The 18,409-nt window shown below is 46.1% G+C and overlaps 2 protein-coding genes across 5 annotated transcripts in view; both read left to right on the forward strand.

Annotated features, from left to right (window-relative positions):
• Positions 1-15,190, forward strand: part of LOC134205660 (5-hydroxytryptamine receptor 2B) — a 175,409-nt gene extending 160,219 nt beyond the window's left edge. For all 4 annotated transcript variants that reach the window (XM_062681148.1, XM_062681147.1, XM_062681149.1 and 1 more), the window contains exon 6: positions 14,042-15,190. In XM_062681148.1, the coding sequence (XP_062537132.1) occupies positions 14,042-15,090 (1,049 nt within the window). In that variant the 3' untranslated portion in view covers positions 15,091-15,190. The remainder of the gene's footprint in view (positions 1-14,041) is intronic.
• Positions 15,191-16,249: 1,059 nt separating this feature from the next.
• Positions 16,250-18,094, forward strand: LOC134206903 (RNA-binding protein spenito-like). The gene is made up of 2 exons (XM_062682649.1): positions 16,250-16,270; positions 17,390-18,094. The coding sequence occupies exons 1-2, from the start codon at positions 16,250-16,252 to the stop codon at positions 18,077-18,079; spliced, it is 711 nt and encodes a 236-aa protein (XP_062538633.1). The 3' UTR covers positions 18,080-18,094.
• Positions 18,095-18,409: the final 315 nt, after the last annotated feature.

Raw genomic sequence — 18,409 nt, forward strand, 5'->3', positions numbered from 1 at the left:
TTTTTGTAGATGGGACACACGACACCTTCCATCCACTCCTGCGGCAGAACCTCATCCTCCCAAACCTTGGTAATCACCCAATGCAGCGCTCTAGCCAGTGCTTCACCACCGTGTTTAAACAGCTCTCCTGGTAGTTGGTCAACTCCAGGGGCTTTGTTGTTTTTCAGCCGGCCGATCTCCTCCTGGATTTCCTGGAGATTCGGAGCCGGAAGTCGCATGTCCTGCGCGCGTGCTCCTAGGTTCATTACCATACCGCCACCGTTGTCTGCCATATCGCCATGCAGGTGCTCTTCGTAGTGCTGCTGCCACCTTTGGATCACCTCACGCTCGTTCGTATGAAGGTTTCCGTTTAGGTCCTTACACATATCGGGCTGTGGCACGTGGCCCTTACCTGAACGGTTCAACTTCTCATAGAACTTTCGTGCGTTATTAGCGTGGTACAATTCCTCCGTCTCTTCACGGTCTCGATCTTCCTGCTGGCGCTTTTTCCTCCGGAAAATCGAGTTTTGTCTGTTCCGCGCCCGTTTGTATCGTGCCTCGTTCGCCCTCGTGCGGTGTTGCAGCAATCTCGCCCAGGCTGCATTCTTCTCCTCAACTAACTGCTCACATTCGCCGTCATACCAGTCGTTTCTATGATCCGGAGCCACCGTGCCTAGTGCAGCGGTTGCGGTGCTTCCAATGGCGGATCGAATATCTCTCCAGCCATCTTCAAGAGATGCTGCGCCTAGCTGCTCTTCCGTTGGGAGTGCCACTTCCAGCTGCTGCGCGTAGTCTTGGGCTAGTCTACCGTCTTGTAGCCGCCCAATGTTAAGCCGCGGCGGACGACTCCGACGCGTGTTGATCACCGTCGAGAGTTTTGAGCGCAGACATACTGCGACGAGGTAGTGGTCGGATTCAATATTCGCACTGCGGTAAGTGCGTACGTTCGTGATGTCGGAGAAGAATTTACCGTCGATTAGAACGTGGTCGATTTGGTTTTCCGTTGCTTGATTAGGTGATTTCCATGTGGCCTTGTGGATATTCTTACGGGGGAAGAAAGTGCTTCGGACTACCATTCCGCGGGAGGCTGCAAAGTTTATGCATCGTTGGCCGTTGTCGTTCGATACGGTATGCAGACTATCCCGTCCGATGACCGGTCTATACATTTCCTCCCTTCCTACCTGAGCGTTCATGTCACCGATGACGATTTTGACGTCCCGCAGTGGGCATCCATCGTATGTCTGCTCCAGCTGCGCATAGAACGCTTCTTTCTCGTCGTCGGATCTCCCTTCGTGTGGGCAGTGCACGTTGATGATGCTATAGTTGAAGAAACGGCCTTTTATCCTCAGCTTGCACATCCTTGCGTTGATTGGCTGCCACCCAATCACGCGTTGGCGCATCTTTCCCAGCACTATGAAGCCGGTTCCCAGCTCGTTGGTGGTGCCACAGCTTTGGTAGAAGGTAGCCGCTCGATGCCCGCTTTTCCACACTTTCTGTCCTGTCCAGCAGATTTCCTGCAGCGCTACGACATCGAAGTTGCGGGGATGTAATTCATCGTAGATTATCCTATCGCAACCGGCGAAGCCTAGCGACTTGCAGTTCCATGTTCCAAGCTTCCAATCGTGATCCTTTATTCGTCGCCTAGGTCGTTGCCGATTGTATCGAGTCGTATTATCTTCTATGTCGTTCGTAATAGTTGTTTTTAAAGGCGGCTTATTGGGCCTGCGCAAACCTCCTGTCTCGTCGGAGGGCCGTCGTGTCAGGGCTGTTTAGCGTCCCACCTAACACCAGGACTTGGGCTTGTGCGCTTTGAGCGGCACACGGTCGCTTTGGCGGAGCCTACTTGCGGATACATGCAGCTTTTTATATTCCACAGATGATGCGCCTTCGTATTTCACAACTAACACTATTATCAGCCGTTAGCAAGGATCCAAGGCTGACGAGTTACTCGACCACCTCGAAAGTATCCCGGCTATCGTGACACTGCTTCCCAGGCGGGCCCTGTCGCGCTCGGTTCCGCCCACAAGCATCAGCATGTACTTTGTCTTAGATGCATTCACCACCAGTCCAACTTTTGTTGCTTCACGTTTCAAGCAGGTGTACAGTGCTGCCACCTTTACAAATGTTCAGCCGATAATGTCCATGTCATTCGCGAAACAAATAAATTGACTGGATCTGTTGAAAATCGTACCCCGGCTGTTACACCCGGCGCTTCGCATGACTCCTTCTAGCGCAATGTTGAACAACAGGCACGAAAGTCCATCACCTTGTCTTAGTCCCCGGCGCGATTGGAGTGTTCACCCGAATCTTCAAACAGTTTTGAACACCATCCACCGTTGCTTTGACCAATCTGATAAGATTCCATAATATTCCATAGCTCTATGCGGTCTATACTGTCGTATGTCGCCTTGGAATCAATGAACAGGTTAGGGCCTGGTGTTCATGGCATTTTTGAAGGATTTGCCGTACAATATAGATCTGGTTTGTTGTCGAGCGGCAGTCAACGAAGCCGGCTTGATAACTGCCCACGAACTCATTCACTAATGGTAACAGACGACGGAAGATGGTCTAGGATATTTTTCCGGGCCTATTTTGATGAGCTCAGCTCCGATAGCATCCTTACCAGTTGCTTTATTGGTCTTTAACTGTTGGATGGCATCCTTAACTTCCCTTCGATCGTCCGCAGAACCGACGTAGTCATCTCCCCCGCTGCCTTGACTTTCACTGCCTGTACTCTCAGCACCATATGAATATTCCTCGTAGTACTGCTTCCACCTTTCGATCACGACACGGTCGTCCATCAAGATGCTCCCATTCTTATCCCTCCATATTTCGGCTCGCGGCACGAAGCCTTTGCGGATCCGTTCCGCATTCCACTTCTTCCAGGCGGCGTTTCTTCTCCTGAAAAAGGCGGGTCTGCTGTCTCCGCTTTCGTCTATAACATTCCACGTTCAGCCGGGTCCCATGCTGCAGCACGACCGCCCGCGCAGTGTCCTTCTCCTTCGGAATTTCTCTGCACTTTTCGGCGAACCAATCGTTACGTACCACATATCCGACGTTGTTCTCCGCTGCGTCGACAATGGCTGCGTCAACTGTATTCCAGCAGTCCTCAAGAGGGGCCTCATCGAGCTCACCCTCTTCCGGTAACGCTGCCTCGAGATGCGGCGCATATGCAGTAGCGACATCATGTTGCTTCAGGCGCTCTAGGTGGAACCTTGTTGATGACGGATAGTTTTGGGCGCAGATAGTAGTCACGGTATGTCCTGACATCAATAATGTCGGAGAAGTGACGCCCATCAATCAGAACGTAATCAATTTGTGATTCTGTCTGCAGTGGTGATCTCCAGGTGTACCGATACAAAAGGCTGTGCCGAAAGTGAGTGCTGCGTCAACGGGGTCTTCTTCTGCGGCTGCTATGCGCCTCCTCGATGGTCGATCGAGCAGTTCGGTCGTATGCTAGATTGTTTGACGGCTAACTTGCTGGGGCGTAGGCCGGTGGTGATAGAAGGGAACTTCAACGCTTGGGCCGTGGGATGGGGAAGCCGATCCACGAATCAACGGGGGCAGATCCTGCTGGGATCACTGGCCATGTTGGAGTTGGACTTAGATAATGTCGGTACCAAAAGTACCTACAGCTGGAACGGGGCCGAGTCGATTATCGACGTTACGTTCTGGAGCCCTGGCCAAACGAGTAGTTCGAACTGGAGGGTAGATGATGGCTACACTCACAGCGACCACCTGGCGGTTCGCTACAGTATCGACTATACGACCAGCATTCAACGGATGGAAGAAGGAGCGAGGCCTAGCCCTCGTATGTGGAAGACATCATACTTCGACGACGATGTGTTTATGGAAGTGCTCCGCCGCGAGCACAATATTCCCGGTCTGAGCGGCGAGCAGCTGATAACAGTACTCTCGCGTGCATGCGATGCTACCATGGCTAGGAAACTCCACCCTAGGAATGGGAGGCCACCGGCTTACTGGTGGACTCAAGCAATTGCGAACCTGCGCCGCGCCTGCCTACGGGCAAGGAGGCGGATGCAGCGAGCACGCACAGAAGAGGAGCGTGTTGAACGACAGGTGGCGTTCGTGACTGCTAGAGCCGCTCTGAAGACTAAGATTAGATCGAGCAAAAAAGCCTGCTTCGAGGGCCTGTGTCAAAGTGCCAACGCGAGTCCATGGGGTGACGCCTATAGGCCTATAGGGTAAGTCGACCGTAGACTATTGCAGATGCGCTCCTGCGTCTTGGAATTCCCGAGTACCTGTACAAGATTCTCGGAAGCTACTTTCAGAATCGAGTACTGGTATACGACACGGAGGCGGGCGGAAGTGCGTTAACATAACCTCAGGGGTTCCGCAAGGTTCCATACTGGGTCCGGTGTTATGGAACGTCATGTACGGTCATGTACGGTGTCTTGAGGTTGAAGTTCCCGATGGGCGTGGTAATCGTCGGCTTCGCTGACGATATTACGCTGGAGGTCTACGGCGAATCGATCGAAGAGGTGGAGTTGACAGCAGCCCACTCGATCGCAATTGTGGAGGAGTGGATGAGTTCCAGGAAGTTAGAACTGGCTCACCACAAGACTGAGGTGGTTGTTGTTAACAACCGAAAGTCGGAGCAACAAGCGGTGATAAGGGCAGGCAACTGCGCGGTCACCTCTGAACGCTCCATCAAACTCTTGGGGGTAATGATCGACGATAAGCTCACCATTGGTAGCCACGTCAATTACGCCTGCAAGCGTGCCTCCACAGCTATAGTGGCATTGTCCCGGATGATGTCCAATAGCTCTGCGGTTTATGCCAGCAAGCGCAAGCTTCTGGCTAGTGTCGCTCTGTCCATACTGAGGTATGGGGGCCAGCTTGGGGCACGGCCCTGCGAATTAACTGCTACAGAACGAAGTTATCAAGTACGTATAGGCTCCAAAAAATGGAGGTTGGGGATGTTTATTTGAATTCATCACGATTTAAGAGTTGTAGGTGAATTTGAATAAATTTTAAGTGTTTCCCATACAAATTTCCATATAAACATAAATTGACTTCGCGCCACCCCTAAATGGTCACTGAATTGCCTGAAATTTTGCCAGGACTCCTATATTATCAAAATGATGCTAATAAACATATGGGAGTTGGAATTTTCGAACATTTTTGAAATATGAACTGCCCTAGTGACCACATGCTTGCCACATGTGGTCTGGACACTACCCCGGACAACCTAGTCCGGAGGATGTGTAAAGATGAAGTTGGCTGGATCGCCGTTTTATCGGCTATCGTCCAAATCGTCTCGGAGCTACACAGAAGGTGGCGCGTGGACTCAAGGATGGCTAGTTCAGGCGCAAACAAGAGGTGGTCCAAGGGTTCGGAGTCGGCTTCATGGGTCATACCGGTGGTCATGCTCTGTGGTCGAACTCGATCCTTTTATCGAACAAGTGGCCGCGCGAAGAACAACATGGTATCGTCGCTTTCGCGGCGTCGGTCAACCGGGCGGGTTCCGAGCCCAAGAACGGAAAGGGGTCCTCGTCAAGGCTGGGGCAGGCGTAGGCACCGCGTCGGCAAGTCCCTCTGTGTGTTGGCGAATAAGCCCGAGGTCGCAGAGAGGTCAATTTGGGGTGCACGCGGCATCATCATTCTTGATACCAGTCGTGCAGAGGGAAGCAGGCGTGAAGTCGACCCTTCTCACCTTCCGAGGACATAGGGCGTGGTAAGGCCACCTGGAAAGCCGGCAATGCCCTGGCACGATACCATGGTGTTCTTCTAAAAAAGCGAGTCACGATGTCCGATGCTGCAAGGACACGCCGCTAACCTCGAGGGTGCGTTGTGCACTGGCCCCCCTTTGAAGCATTACCTTCTGGTTGTACCGAAGGGACGATGGTTGGAAAGGTTGCTGTTGGAGGTGGCCCCTCCTAGGTATGCAGAAAAACATGACATAGGGAGGAGGGGGGTCTAGAAATCTCAAAAAGTAGTGGACGTCATATTTGAATAGCCCCCAAATTGTCATACGAAAGAGCTGTCGAAAGGAGATGCACAATGAGACCCCAGTACTGCAAAAGGTCGTGATCGTCATAAGACAGAGAGCAAAGCGCCTTTTTCTATCTTATGCGACCAGGGTTCGTAATGCTACTCAATCTCAGGAGCACAGGATGCTCCTGTCGTGACCCGGACGAGGTTTTCAAGCTCGACCGTTCGTCGCAACAATACTCAGCAAACTGAACTCTGTTATCGATTCGTTCCAACACGAACGAAAAACCGAAAACACCTTTGCGTTACCATGGAGCACAAGATAACACTATACACGCTGATCAAAATGAATCAATAAATGAGTTCATATCGTTACAAGGAAATAATCTCAGTGGTGTTTTGCAATAACTCCTCATTCTAACCTTATTCACTACATTCTTTCCCTCCTCTACTCTGGAGACACATTAGAAACTTAAAATACCTATGTAGCTTGAAGAATTATCATTAATGATTCCTTTTGAACCAATATTGAATTACCCCCTTTTCAAGAATTAAGAACTATATGCGAACGACTTTATATAATCCTAACCTAATTCTAATTGTATTCAAAGCCAAGACCAATCCAAATCAAATCTAAATACAATCCAAATTCAATTTAATTTCAATCTGAATCTAATCCAAATTCAATCCAAATCCCATCCAAATTCAATTTAGATTTGTTCGCGTCAAATTCAAATTAAATCCATAATCAATCCGACTCCAATCCAAATCCAATAAAAATCAATCCAGATTCAATTTTAATTCAATCCAAAACCAATCAAAATCCAAAACCAGTCCAAAAACAATCCAAATCTAATCCACATCCAATCTAAATTCAAACCAAATCCAATCTAAATTCAATCCAAATGTAATCCAAAGCCAATCCAAATCCATTCCAAATTTAATGCTAATCTAATCCAATCTAAATCCTACTCAAAACCAACCGAAATGAATCCAACCCAAATCTAATCCGAAATAAATCCGAACAATCCAAATCCAATCCGAATCTAATCCAAATACAATCCAAATCTGTTCCGAATTCCAACCAAATACTATTCGAATCCAAATCCACTCACAATTCAATCCAAATCCAATTCACAACCAATCTAAGTTTGAATTCAATCCAAATCCGATCCGAACCCATTTGATATCTAATTCCGTACGTAAATTCAATCCAAAATCAAATCAAATCCAATTTCCAACCTATATGAATCAAAATCCATTCCAAATCAACTCATAATTCAATCCCAATTCAATTCAATTTTAATCCATATTTAAATTCAAATCCAATCCCAATCCGATCCAAAACCATTTGATATCTAATTCCGAACCAGTCTAAATCCAAATCCCAAACCAAATCAGATCAAATTTCCAACCAATATGAATCCAAATCCAAACCATATTCATTCCAAATCCGATTCGAATCCATTCCAAATCCACTCATAATCCAATCCCAATTCAATCCAATTTTAATCCAAATCTAATTCAGAACCAATCTAAATCCAATCCAAATCCGATCCTAAAACAATCCAAATTTAATCCGAATCCAACCCAAATCCAATCTAAAAACAAATCAAATCCAGTTCCGAACCAATCTAAATTCAAATCCAATCCAAATCCGATCCGAAACCATTTGATATCCAATTCCGAACCAATCTGAATCTAATCCAAATACAATCCGAATTCCAACCAAATACGATTCGAATCCGAATTCAATTCAATTCAATCCAAATTTAATCCAAATCCAATTCACAACCAATCTAAATTTGAATCCAATCCGAAACCATTTGATATCCAATTCCGTACCTAAATTCAATCAAAAATCAAATCAAATCCAATTTCTAGCTTATATGAATCAAAATCCATTCCTAATCAACTAATAATTTTGGGATTGAATTTCAATTTTCAATTCAATTCAATTTTAATCCATATCTAAATTCAAATCCAATCCAAATCTGATCCGAAACCATTTGATATCCAATTCCGAACCAGTCTAAATCCAAATCCAAAACAAAATCAAATCCAATTTCTTACCAATATTAATCCAAATCCAATCCATATTCAATCCAAATCCGATCCGAATCCATTCCAAATCCCTCATAATATAATCCCAATTCAATCCAAATGTAATCCAAATTTAATTCAGAATCAATCTAAATCCAATCCAAATCCGATCCTAAAACAATCCAAATTCAATCCGAATTCAACCCAAATCAAATACAAAAACAAATCTAATCCAATTCCGAACCAATCTAAATTCAAGTCCAATCAAAATCTAATTTAAATCCGAATTCTTATTTTAGTTTTATTTTCATCTGATCAATTATTATTTCTGTCATTTTTTTGCTTTCATTCCAACGTCTTTTTGGTTTTCGTTTAACAAACTTTCTTGCCTATTAGTTTCATTTATCTCATTGTGTTTTTTGTCCCCGGCCTACTCCTCTGCCCTTCTGCCAGGAGCCTACCGGGAGGCTAGCATTCACCTGTCTTTTTCTATTGTATTTTTTTTAATGTTTCTTTGCCACTTTTATGTTTTGTGCCTTTTATTTTGCACCTTTTCTTTGCTACCCGGCCTACTCCTCTGCCCTTCCGTCAGGAAGCCTACCGGGAGCGCTAGCATTCTTTGTTTTTTTCGTGCCTTTTGTTTTGCAGCATTTCTTTGCCACCTTTATGTTTTGTGCCTTTTATTTTGCACCTTTTCTTTGCTACCCGGCCTACTCCTCTGCCCTTCCGTCAGGGAGCCTACCGGGAGCGCTAGCATTCTTTTGTTTTTTTTCGTGCCTTTTGTTTTGCACCTTTTCTTTGCCACCCGGCCTACTCCTCTGCCCTTTCGTCAGGGAGCCTACCGGGGACATTAACATTCTCAAGGATTTTTTTTATCTGGTCTTCCATTTTCTATTTTTTCTTAAATACACTTTATTTACCTGATTCCTATGACACCGATTCCAACAAAAGTAGGCAGGGAGCTCGACCAACTAAAAAAAACTGAATTGAATTCTACCGGCTGCGTCATTGTCGTGACCCGGACGAGGTTTTCAAGCTCGACCGTTCGTCGCAACAATACTCAGCAAACTGAACTCTGTTATCGATTCGTTCCAACACGAACGAAAAACCGAAAACACCTTTGCGTTACCATGGAGCACAAGATAACACTATACACGCTGATCAAAATGAATCAATAAATGAGTTCATATCGTTACAAGGAAATAATCTCAGTGGTATTTTGCAATAACTCCTCATTCTAATCTTATTCACTACAGCTCCCTCATGAAAATTTTTGGGGAGACATCGCTTTTCTGGAAAGTAAACAGCCTAGAAAGTAATAAATATTTTTGGCCCACTTAGATTGCCGTCAAACGTTGGTTTGCTCTTTTTCTTTCATATTCGAGTCTTTTCGTGGCACCATCAATCCAAATGGTAGTATCTTATGTGGAACAAATAACTTCATAAGGATTCATAGCTTCATACGGATTGCGTGGTGGGTGGCTAGAGTAAGCACATCCCTACGGCTATTATTGTTACTATTCTGGGTCCATATCCCGGCGCGGCCATACAATTTTGTAATTCTTCTGCCATAATTTTCGCGAACAGTGAGTAAGTGATAAAAGTGATGAAACGAAAAAGAATTTTCGTCTAATAAACAAGATTTTCGTTTATCTTCCATGACTAATTCTAGAGAAAAGATTGATGAGTGAAAGATGATCCTCAACATAAACCAACGAAAAAAGATTCTCACTTGGCTCGAAAAACGCTTGCTTTGGACTCATTGAAACGAAAAGTTGAAATCCTGCAGGCGACCAAATAAAAGAATCGTGGGTTCTTTAATCAATTTCGCATGAAAGGACCTTGTGCTTTGCCCTAAAATTGAAATTTCTAAATTATTTCAATAGACATGTGCAAAGAATAATAACTAGTCGATAAATTCATTAAATTTCGTATAATTCACCGAGTTTAAGGTGGTAATAAACACAAAAATAAAGCAGATATTGCACATTTTCATGCTCTATCATGGAACAAATATTTTTTGAGATTTTTGTAGCATGCCTTTCATCCTCCGCGTTTCTATAAATATTGAAAGGGACAGTATGTAAACATCGTGTGGTATCTCTTATTGAAAACGAGTAATTGTAGTACTGGCCCTAATTGATGAAGATTTCTTACTTTCTCTTTTTACCATGTTATTGTAGTTACGTAACGAAGTTCTGCCTAAAAATAACTAAATTATTATTATTTTTATTCACTGTTAGAAGACACACGAACCGAAACAGACATCATTTGAGTTGCGCCGGTCCAGCTGAGAATCAACTATGGAAAGGTGAATCAGTATGTTTTGAGTTACTAACAAAAAGGTGAAGGCATAACACTTTGTTAACCGATTGATTTCTTGAAGTGAAGTAAAAAGCGCGGCACAGAGTGTAAAATGGAAGTAAGCAAATTGACCGTTGCGTAAAATGGTCAGCTTTGGCGCGCTTTAGCTAGATATTTGATAAATACACCCAAAACAATTGTTTGTGACATTCTTTGCGCCATTTATCGGCAGGACTTGTATGGTGGTGTCGCACGCGCGTGATAGGATAGCTACCAATGCATCCCCGCTTAGACCTTCAGTGTTGGCTTCCTGTCCCAGGGCCGCGGTGAAAACTTCGCTGTTGAAGTGATTGGTTCTCAACCCACAGACCTGACAGGGATCCCCGGACCTCGGATGTTGCACGCCATAGTTGATCTTAAAGCGAATTGCTACATGTTCACTATGGGTGTAACATTTTTTTTAAGTCTTTATTAGAGTTATTTTTGCCTTTCTCGTACAACTAAGTTGTACCGAAAGGCTATCATTTCACTCCAAATTCGAACTTTTGATAGAATTCCTCGAGACCCATAGTTCATTTATTTCATTTCATTTATTTAGTCTTCATCTAAACAGATAACACTGAAGCAACAATTTGACGCCACAATACACGGTTCGAGGCCGCATCTCTCCATCCTCGAATACGCCCCACGCTCGCCAAGTCGTTCTGCACCTGGTCTGCCCATCTCGCTCGCTGCGCTCCACGTCGTCTCGTACCTGCCGGATCGGAAGCGAACACCATCTTTGCAGGGTTGCTGTCCGGCATTCTTGCAACATGCCCTGCCCATCGTACCCTTCCGGCTTTAGCTACCTTCTGGATACTGGGTTCGCCGTAGAGCTGGGCGAGCTCATGGTTCATTCTTCGCCGCCACACATCGTCTCTCGAATACTCCGAGTGCTTGCAAGTCTTCCTCGAGCATTGTCCATGTTTCATGTCCGTAGAGGACAACCGGTCTTATAAGTGTCTTGTACATGACACATTTGGTGCGGTGACGAATCTTTTTCGACCGCAGTTTCTTCTGGAGCCCGTAGTAGGCCCGACTTCCACAGATGATGCGCCTTCGTATTTCACGACTGACATTGTTATCAGCCGTTAGCAAGGATCCGAGGTAGACGAATTCCCCGACCACCTCGAAGGTATCCCCGTCTATCGTAACACTGCTTCCCAGGCGGGCCCTGTCGCACTCGGTTCCGCCCACAATCATGTACTTTGTCTTTGAGGCATTCACCACCAGTCCAACTTTTGTTGCTTCACGTTTCAGGCGGGTGTACAGTTCTGCCACTTTTGCAAATGTTCGGCCGACAATGTCCATGTCATCCGCGAAACAAATAAATTGACTGGATCTGTTGAAAATCGTACCCCGGCTGTTACACCCGGCTCTCCGCATGACACTTTCTAGCGCAATGTTGAACAACAGGCACGAAAGTCCATCACCTTGTCTTACTCCCCGGCGCGATTCGAACGAACGCCCGAAATCTTCACACAGTTTTGCACACCATCCATCGTTGCTTTGATCAGTCTGGTAAGCTTCCCAGGGATGCTGTTCTCGTCCATAATTCTCCATAGCTCTACGCGGTCTATACTGTCGTATACCGCCCTGAAATCAACGAACAGATGATGCGTTGGGACCTGGTATTCACGGCATTTTTGAAGGATTTGCCGTACAGTAAAGATCTGAATAACTTCTCACGAACTCATTCACTAATGGTGACAGACGACGGAAGATGATCTGGAATATCACTTTGTAGGCGGCATTAAGGATGGTGATCGCTCGAAAGTTCTCACACTCCAGCTTGTCGCCTTTCTTGTAGATGGGGCATATAACCCCTTCCTTCCACTCCTCCGGTAGCTGTTCAGTTTCCCAGATTCTGACTATCAATTTGTGCAGGCAAGTGACTAGCTTTTCCGGGCCCATCTTGATGAGCTCAGCTCCGATACCATTCTTACCAGCTGCTTTATTGGTCTTTAGCTGTTGGATGGCATCCTCGCATCCCGCAAAGGCTTCGTGCCGCGAGCCGAAATGTGCCGGGATAAGGATGGGAGCATTTTGACGGACGAACGTGTGGTGATCGAAAGGTGGAAGCAGCACTACGAGGAACATTTGAATGGTGCTGAGAGTACAGGCAGTGAAAGTCAAGGCAGCGGAAGAGATGACTACGTCAGTTCAACGGACGATGGAAGCCTACCAGCCCCCACCTTGAGGGAGCTTCTGGTAGAACTTGCGTGTTTCTTGAGAACGGCACAGCTGTTCCATCTCCTCGCACTCCGCTTCTTCCAGGCGGCGTTTCCTCTCCTGAAAAAGACGGGTCTGCTGTCTTCGCTTCCGTCTATAACGTTCCACGTTCTGCCGGGTACCTTGCTGCAGCGCGACCGCCCGCGCTGCGTCCTTCTCCTCCAGAATCTGTCTGCACTCTTCGTCGAACCAATCGATCCGTCGACTTCGTCCCATATACCCGTCCCATATAGCAGTCCTCAAGAGGGGCCCCATCGAGCTCACCCTCTTCCGGCAACGCTGCCTCGAGATGCTGCGCGTATACAGTGGCGACATCAGGTTGCTTCAGTCGCTCTAGGTCGTACCGCGGCGGTCGTCGATACCGAACATTGTTGATGACGGATAGTTTTGGGCGCAGTTTAACCACCACCAGATAGTAGTCAGAGTCGATGTTAGCGCCACGATATGTTCTGACGTCGATAATGTCGGAGAAGTGCCGTCCATCAATCAGAACGTGGTCGATTTGTGATTCTGTCTGCAGTGGTGATCTCCAGATGTACCGATACGGGAGGCTGTGTTGGAAGTAGGTGCTGCGAATAGCAATAGTAGGTGCAGCGAAATCAATTAGTCGTAGGCCGTTTTCGTTCGTCAGCCGGTGTGCGCTGAACTTCCCAATAGTCGGTCTAAACTCCTCCTCTTGGCCAACCTGAGCGTTCAAATCTCCTATGATGATTTTGACGTCGTGGCTTGGGCAGCTATCGTACTCACGTTCCAGCTGCGCGTAGAATGCGTCATTTCATCATCAGTGCTTCCGGAGTGTGGGCTATGGACGTTGATTATGCTGAAGTTGAAGAACCGGCCTTGGTTCCGGTCCGCCGATGGTTCCGGTCCGTACTATCTTGTTGATTGTTCGTTGCGTGAGTTTTTTTTTTGGCTGGCTTGCAGGGCCTGACACCAAACCCCCTAAATTTCCGGTGGACCATGATGCACAGTTTCACTTAGAGTCCCTCGCTGGCACTCGGACGATGATCAGCCGCCCCTAACATGGAGAACAGACGCTATTGTGAGCCGATCCTGACATGGAGAACAGACGCTCAATAACATTTGCACCTCCGGAGAGGAGCAAACCCCCCCTTCCCTGTCAGCATACGACCATAGTTCCCACCGGGGTTGGTTACCCGATCTTCCCTAAGGTTGCTCGTATCCCGGTCAGCACCGCGGGGAGGTAGGGATAGGAGTTGCTGGGTAAGAGGCTAAGGACCGCGAGATGGGGTCTATTTTATTCCTTCAGGTACGCGAAGTACCAATGGTACGCTTTACCCAGCATTTGCCGTGCCGACAGATAAGTGACAAATAAACATATATTCTTAAATAAGAAAAACTTAAATAAATTAGATACCATGATAGATAATCAGGTTCCTTCAAATTTTCCTTGAAGTTAAAAGTCCATTTAATCCGCACTAGCAATCTCAATCAATCTTGACAGATTTGTTTTCCTTTCATATTGCAGATTCCCCCGTTTATTACCGTGCCCAACAGCAACTACGACGGCAACAATCCGAACTTCTTCAGCATCGTTCTCTGGAGCGTTCCGAAAGTGGAACATCATTCAACAGTGTTAACAAAAAGCGCTTGATTAGTACTACTCGTTCAGATCCCGGATCACCAAACGTTATAATTAGTACCTCGGCCATCAGTGCTAGCCCAAGCGAATCGAACTGCTCTTCCCCGCAAAAGTATGACCTCCGAACGGTGGAAGGGAACCAGCGACGTAACTGCAGAATGTGGGGAATAGCTGAGGTTTCCAGCATTAATGAAGACAGTGTGCAGAGAAAATCGCTGGACGACGGAGAGAATGGCGACCTGGTGCTTATTTGCAGCGATTCTGAGGAACAAATTATGGAGAACCCTGAAAGCTTGGAGCAATCATCTATTGAAGTTAATTTGGATGACATCGACAAAGATTTCCAAGCCAACGAATTTGAACAAATTCTAGACTTACCACCTCCTTCCTTCGAGGAGGATAGAAATATAAGCTCCCTTTATCATATAGTAACATCCAAACGTCGAAGTCGGAGCACGTGTTGCATCCTACAAGACACCCCCCTAACATCCGAACCAACGACTGATTCCGTCTACCTGATAGAGGATCATTCCCCTACTAAAATACTCGCCAAACACATGTCATGTAATAATAGCGCCAATAACAACAGCGTCAACTGTAGTGATGGTGGCAATAACCACCATAGTCTCGATCTAGTCGATAACGTAAACAACAATAGTCACCCCTGCAAACGCGTCTCAAGTACAAACTCGTCACTTCTCGGTGGAACGCCAACAGTTCCATCCCGCCATAGGTCCATGAGTAAATCGTTTTCGCTGTTCAACAGCACCTATCATGATAATACATCACCGAAGGCGCTGTCGCCTGTCATCCCGGTAAGAGACAGTGGCCAATCGTCACATTCCAGCCTTTTCAAGCTGTTCAGCTCCGGTGGGACTAAGCAGCGAGTGCGTAGCTTTAAGTTCAACAAACGATCATTGTCTAACGACAAGTAAGTCTAGCGACAAAACTACTTAGATTGTAAGTGTAACTGTCAAATAATAAAACTATTTAAATCTTTCTCCGCTGTAAAAGAGAAATAAAACCAAAGTCATATCTCTCTGCGATGCGAGTTTTATTTTCCATAATAGTGCATGAAAGACAATCATTAACAGATACCACGTGCTGGAAGAGGTGGAAAGTTTTGGTAGCGTTTCTGTGGTATTATTTTGGCGCGCAATATTAGTTCAATGAAATATGAGGTGTCACAAAAATTTCCGTTCTCAATCGTGTGTAAGGAATTAATCGGTCGTTTTGAAAAGAAACACAAGTGGCAATCTCCTGGAGCATCACCTCGCGGCTAACGTCATTATCACATGTAACGAGTGTCCAGAATATATGAATTTGTCAACAATTTCAAATAACATCCCATCCATTTCCACCTCAGCACCAACACCGTTTAGACTGCCACGTTCTATGCCAGCCACCAGGTACTTAGTTTTAACAAAGTTTATGACCAGTCCTATTACTTCACTCTCTGCGATCTACACCAATGGTGACGATGGTTTCGATTCTTTGCACACCAGATCTTCGAAATACACCTTCCAGAGCTATATTGGATAATAGATTCTAGAACGCATCGTCCTGCTTCAATCCTTTTAATGCCACGAACGAATCAGATGTCTCACCAGATATTCTGACTCTCGATTTGGATCCATCCAGCGTCTCACGAATCAGCCTAATAAGTTTTGCCGGAAAGCCATGTTCTAGCATTATATTTATGCCCAGCACGTTCCGTTTCACTGAGTCGTACGCTGTTTTAAAATCCACTAAAAGACTATTAGTTCGCAAGTTGTATTCCCGGAATTTATCAAGGATTTGTAGCAGTCCGACATCTGGTCCGTTGGGCACCGCAGTTTGCTGAACGGAATTCAAGACATTACCTTGTAGGCGGCATTGAGGAGTGTTATACAACGATAAGTGATATACGATCGATAGGAAAAAACATCGAGCCTGTGTCCTTTCTTGAGGGATTCTTCGGGGAGCGGTCCCAGCATTGACATCAGTGGTGTTCTCTAGCGTAATAATGTTTGTACAGTTCTGAAGATTAAGTCGATTGATCAGCATAAGTGATCTACCATTGTTTGTGATCTACCATTGTTTTGTCGGAAGACAATGATTACGCTCTTCCCTAATGTATGCCTAGATAATCAGCTACACTGTATAATAAACTGGCAACCTTTTTCAGACAATTTTTATTACAACAAAGTTTGCCGCGTCTTGTAAACGTTCATACCACTATACGCTAGAAATAAATACTCTTTTCTAAAATAGATTTTCCTCGCGAGTTTAGTGTTTAACACTCAAATCCGATTCCCTTTTGTCCGCTGGTGCTTGGCTAGTGTCCGCCGCGTGTGTTCCACTCTGTTCGTCGTCGTGCGGTTCCCCGGACGATCTATCGTTCTGGCTTCGATAGTCCGACAGGTAATGGCCCCAGAGAAGAGCCCCAGTGCGCGAAAGAAGATTTGAGGTTACGTTTTGCGTTTTTCCCTCCGCACGAGGAGGGAGAGAGGTAGTGTTATTTTCCCTCTGGATGAAGAAGCACATAATCGCGAGAGAGTGAACGATGGTTGACGCGAGGTTCGGTGTGCCTAAATTGGGCAAAACTGGCAGACGTGGAAGATACGTCTAGAAATGCTTCTGTGCCGGAGGATCTTTGGCACACGGTGAATGATCCGGTTCCAGAAGAAGAAGAAGACCGTGATGAAGATTGGTGCAGTGCCGATAGAAAGGCGAAAGCCACGATTGTTTTGCTGCTGGAAGACAGCCAGCTCCCACTCGTGAAAAACAAAAAGTACGCGCGTGATGTTTTTGAAGCATTGAAGAGCTATCACCAGAAGACAAGTCGTTCGGTTCGGGTTTCGCTATTGAAGCGATTTTGCGCGATCAATTTAGTTGAGCACGGTGATCTCGAACTGAAAACTGCACCTCAGTGAGATCGACGATCTGTTCGATCGTTTAGATGCCGCCGGAACGAGATTGGATGTTGACACAAAAATATGTATGCTCTTACGCAGTCTTCCTCCGTCATTTGACGGGATTGTTTCCGTGTTAGATAACAGGTCAGACGACGACATTTCAATGGACGTCGTTTAAGCATTGACGAATACATAGACCGAAATGTCCGGTACAAAGCCATCAGAAAATCGGGCACCATGTCTTCTTCTTCATTTTGAAGAAAATACCCCTCGTGGGTGACGAATTACATAAAATATTTTTACGAGCGCTGACTTACCCCTCTTGACGTTTTGACAGTTTGTCTGTTTGTTTTTCTCCCACCTTGCGACGTCGTTTCGGTTCGTTTCGGCAGGAATTGGAAATGCTTTTGTTCGTTACCAAACGTTGGACATGGCTCACCGAGCTAAGGTTGAGTTGTCCGGTCAGTACATTGGCAAGTTCCAGTGCAAGATAGGATACGGTAAAGCTACTCCGACGACCAGAATTTGGGTTGGTGATCTTGGCGCATGGACTTCGGTTACTCAGTTGGAGCGTGAGTTCGACCGTTTTGGTGCCATCAAAAAGATCGAATATAACAAAGGGGACACCCAGGCCTACATTCTGTACGATTCTATTGATGCTGCTATGGCTGCGGTGAAGGAAATGCATGGATTCCCGTTAGGGGCACCGGATCGTCGTATTCGTATCGATTTTGCTGATAACGGAACAACACCATCGTTCTCAAAGCGCAGTGGAGGTTTTGAGGAAGGCGGTGAGTATCGTCGCGGCCCCGACTACGAATATCCGGAAGGCGGTGCATCATACGAGGAAAATTCATCGTACGGCTATGGTGGAAGACCGTTCCGCGGACGTTGTGGTTTCCGTGGCGGTTTTCATCGTGATGGCCCACCGCACCACGGGGACAATGATGAAGGCGTCGATCAGGAGCATTCGAATCAATTCCGTGGAGAGCAGGTAAAATGGCTGCTCTTTGCCTTCCGGTTGTAGACCCCAGTCACTAGCAGATTTTGGTACCGGAACATCATTACATCGTATGTGTACATTACATGACGGAAGATCATCAGTAGCATAAAACGAAATCTCTTCAGTTTGGACTGCTATGGCGTCGTCCTCGTCATCAGCCTCCGCAACCAATTCCTATAGGAAAAGTTCAACAACATTTCTAGATTGCTTTGAGAATAGGTCGTATGTGCAAAAGAGAGATTCTCTTTGTTCACGCTCTCTTTCGCTAATAGATCGGCAAGTTTAGCATTTTCTGCTACATTTTCACTTTAGCATGCTAGACAAAGTTATTGTCTTTAGATATCTGCCAAAAAA

Source organism: Armigeres subalbatus, chromosome 1 (genome assembly GCF_024139115.2).
Source record: "Armigeres subalbatus isolate Guangzhou_Male chromosome 1, GZ_Asu_2, whole genome shotgun sequence".
Taxonomy (NCBI): Eukaryota; Metazoa; Arthropoda; class Insecta; order Diptera; family Culicidae; genus Armigeres; species Armigeres subalbatus.

Bases quoted from the DNA above. Each gene is read 5' to 3' on its own strand.
- LOC134206903 (XM_062682649.1), top strand. From the start codon at position 16,250: ATGATTACGCTCTTCCCTAAT. The intron at 16,271-17,389 runs GTATGCCTAGAT...ACGTTTTGACAG, and splicing joins TGATTACGCTCTTCCCTAAT to TTTGTCTGTTTGTTTTTCTC.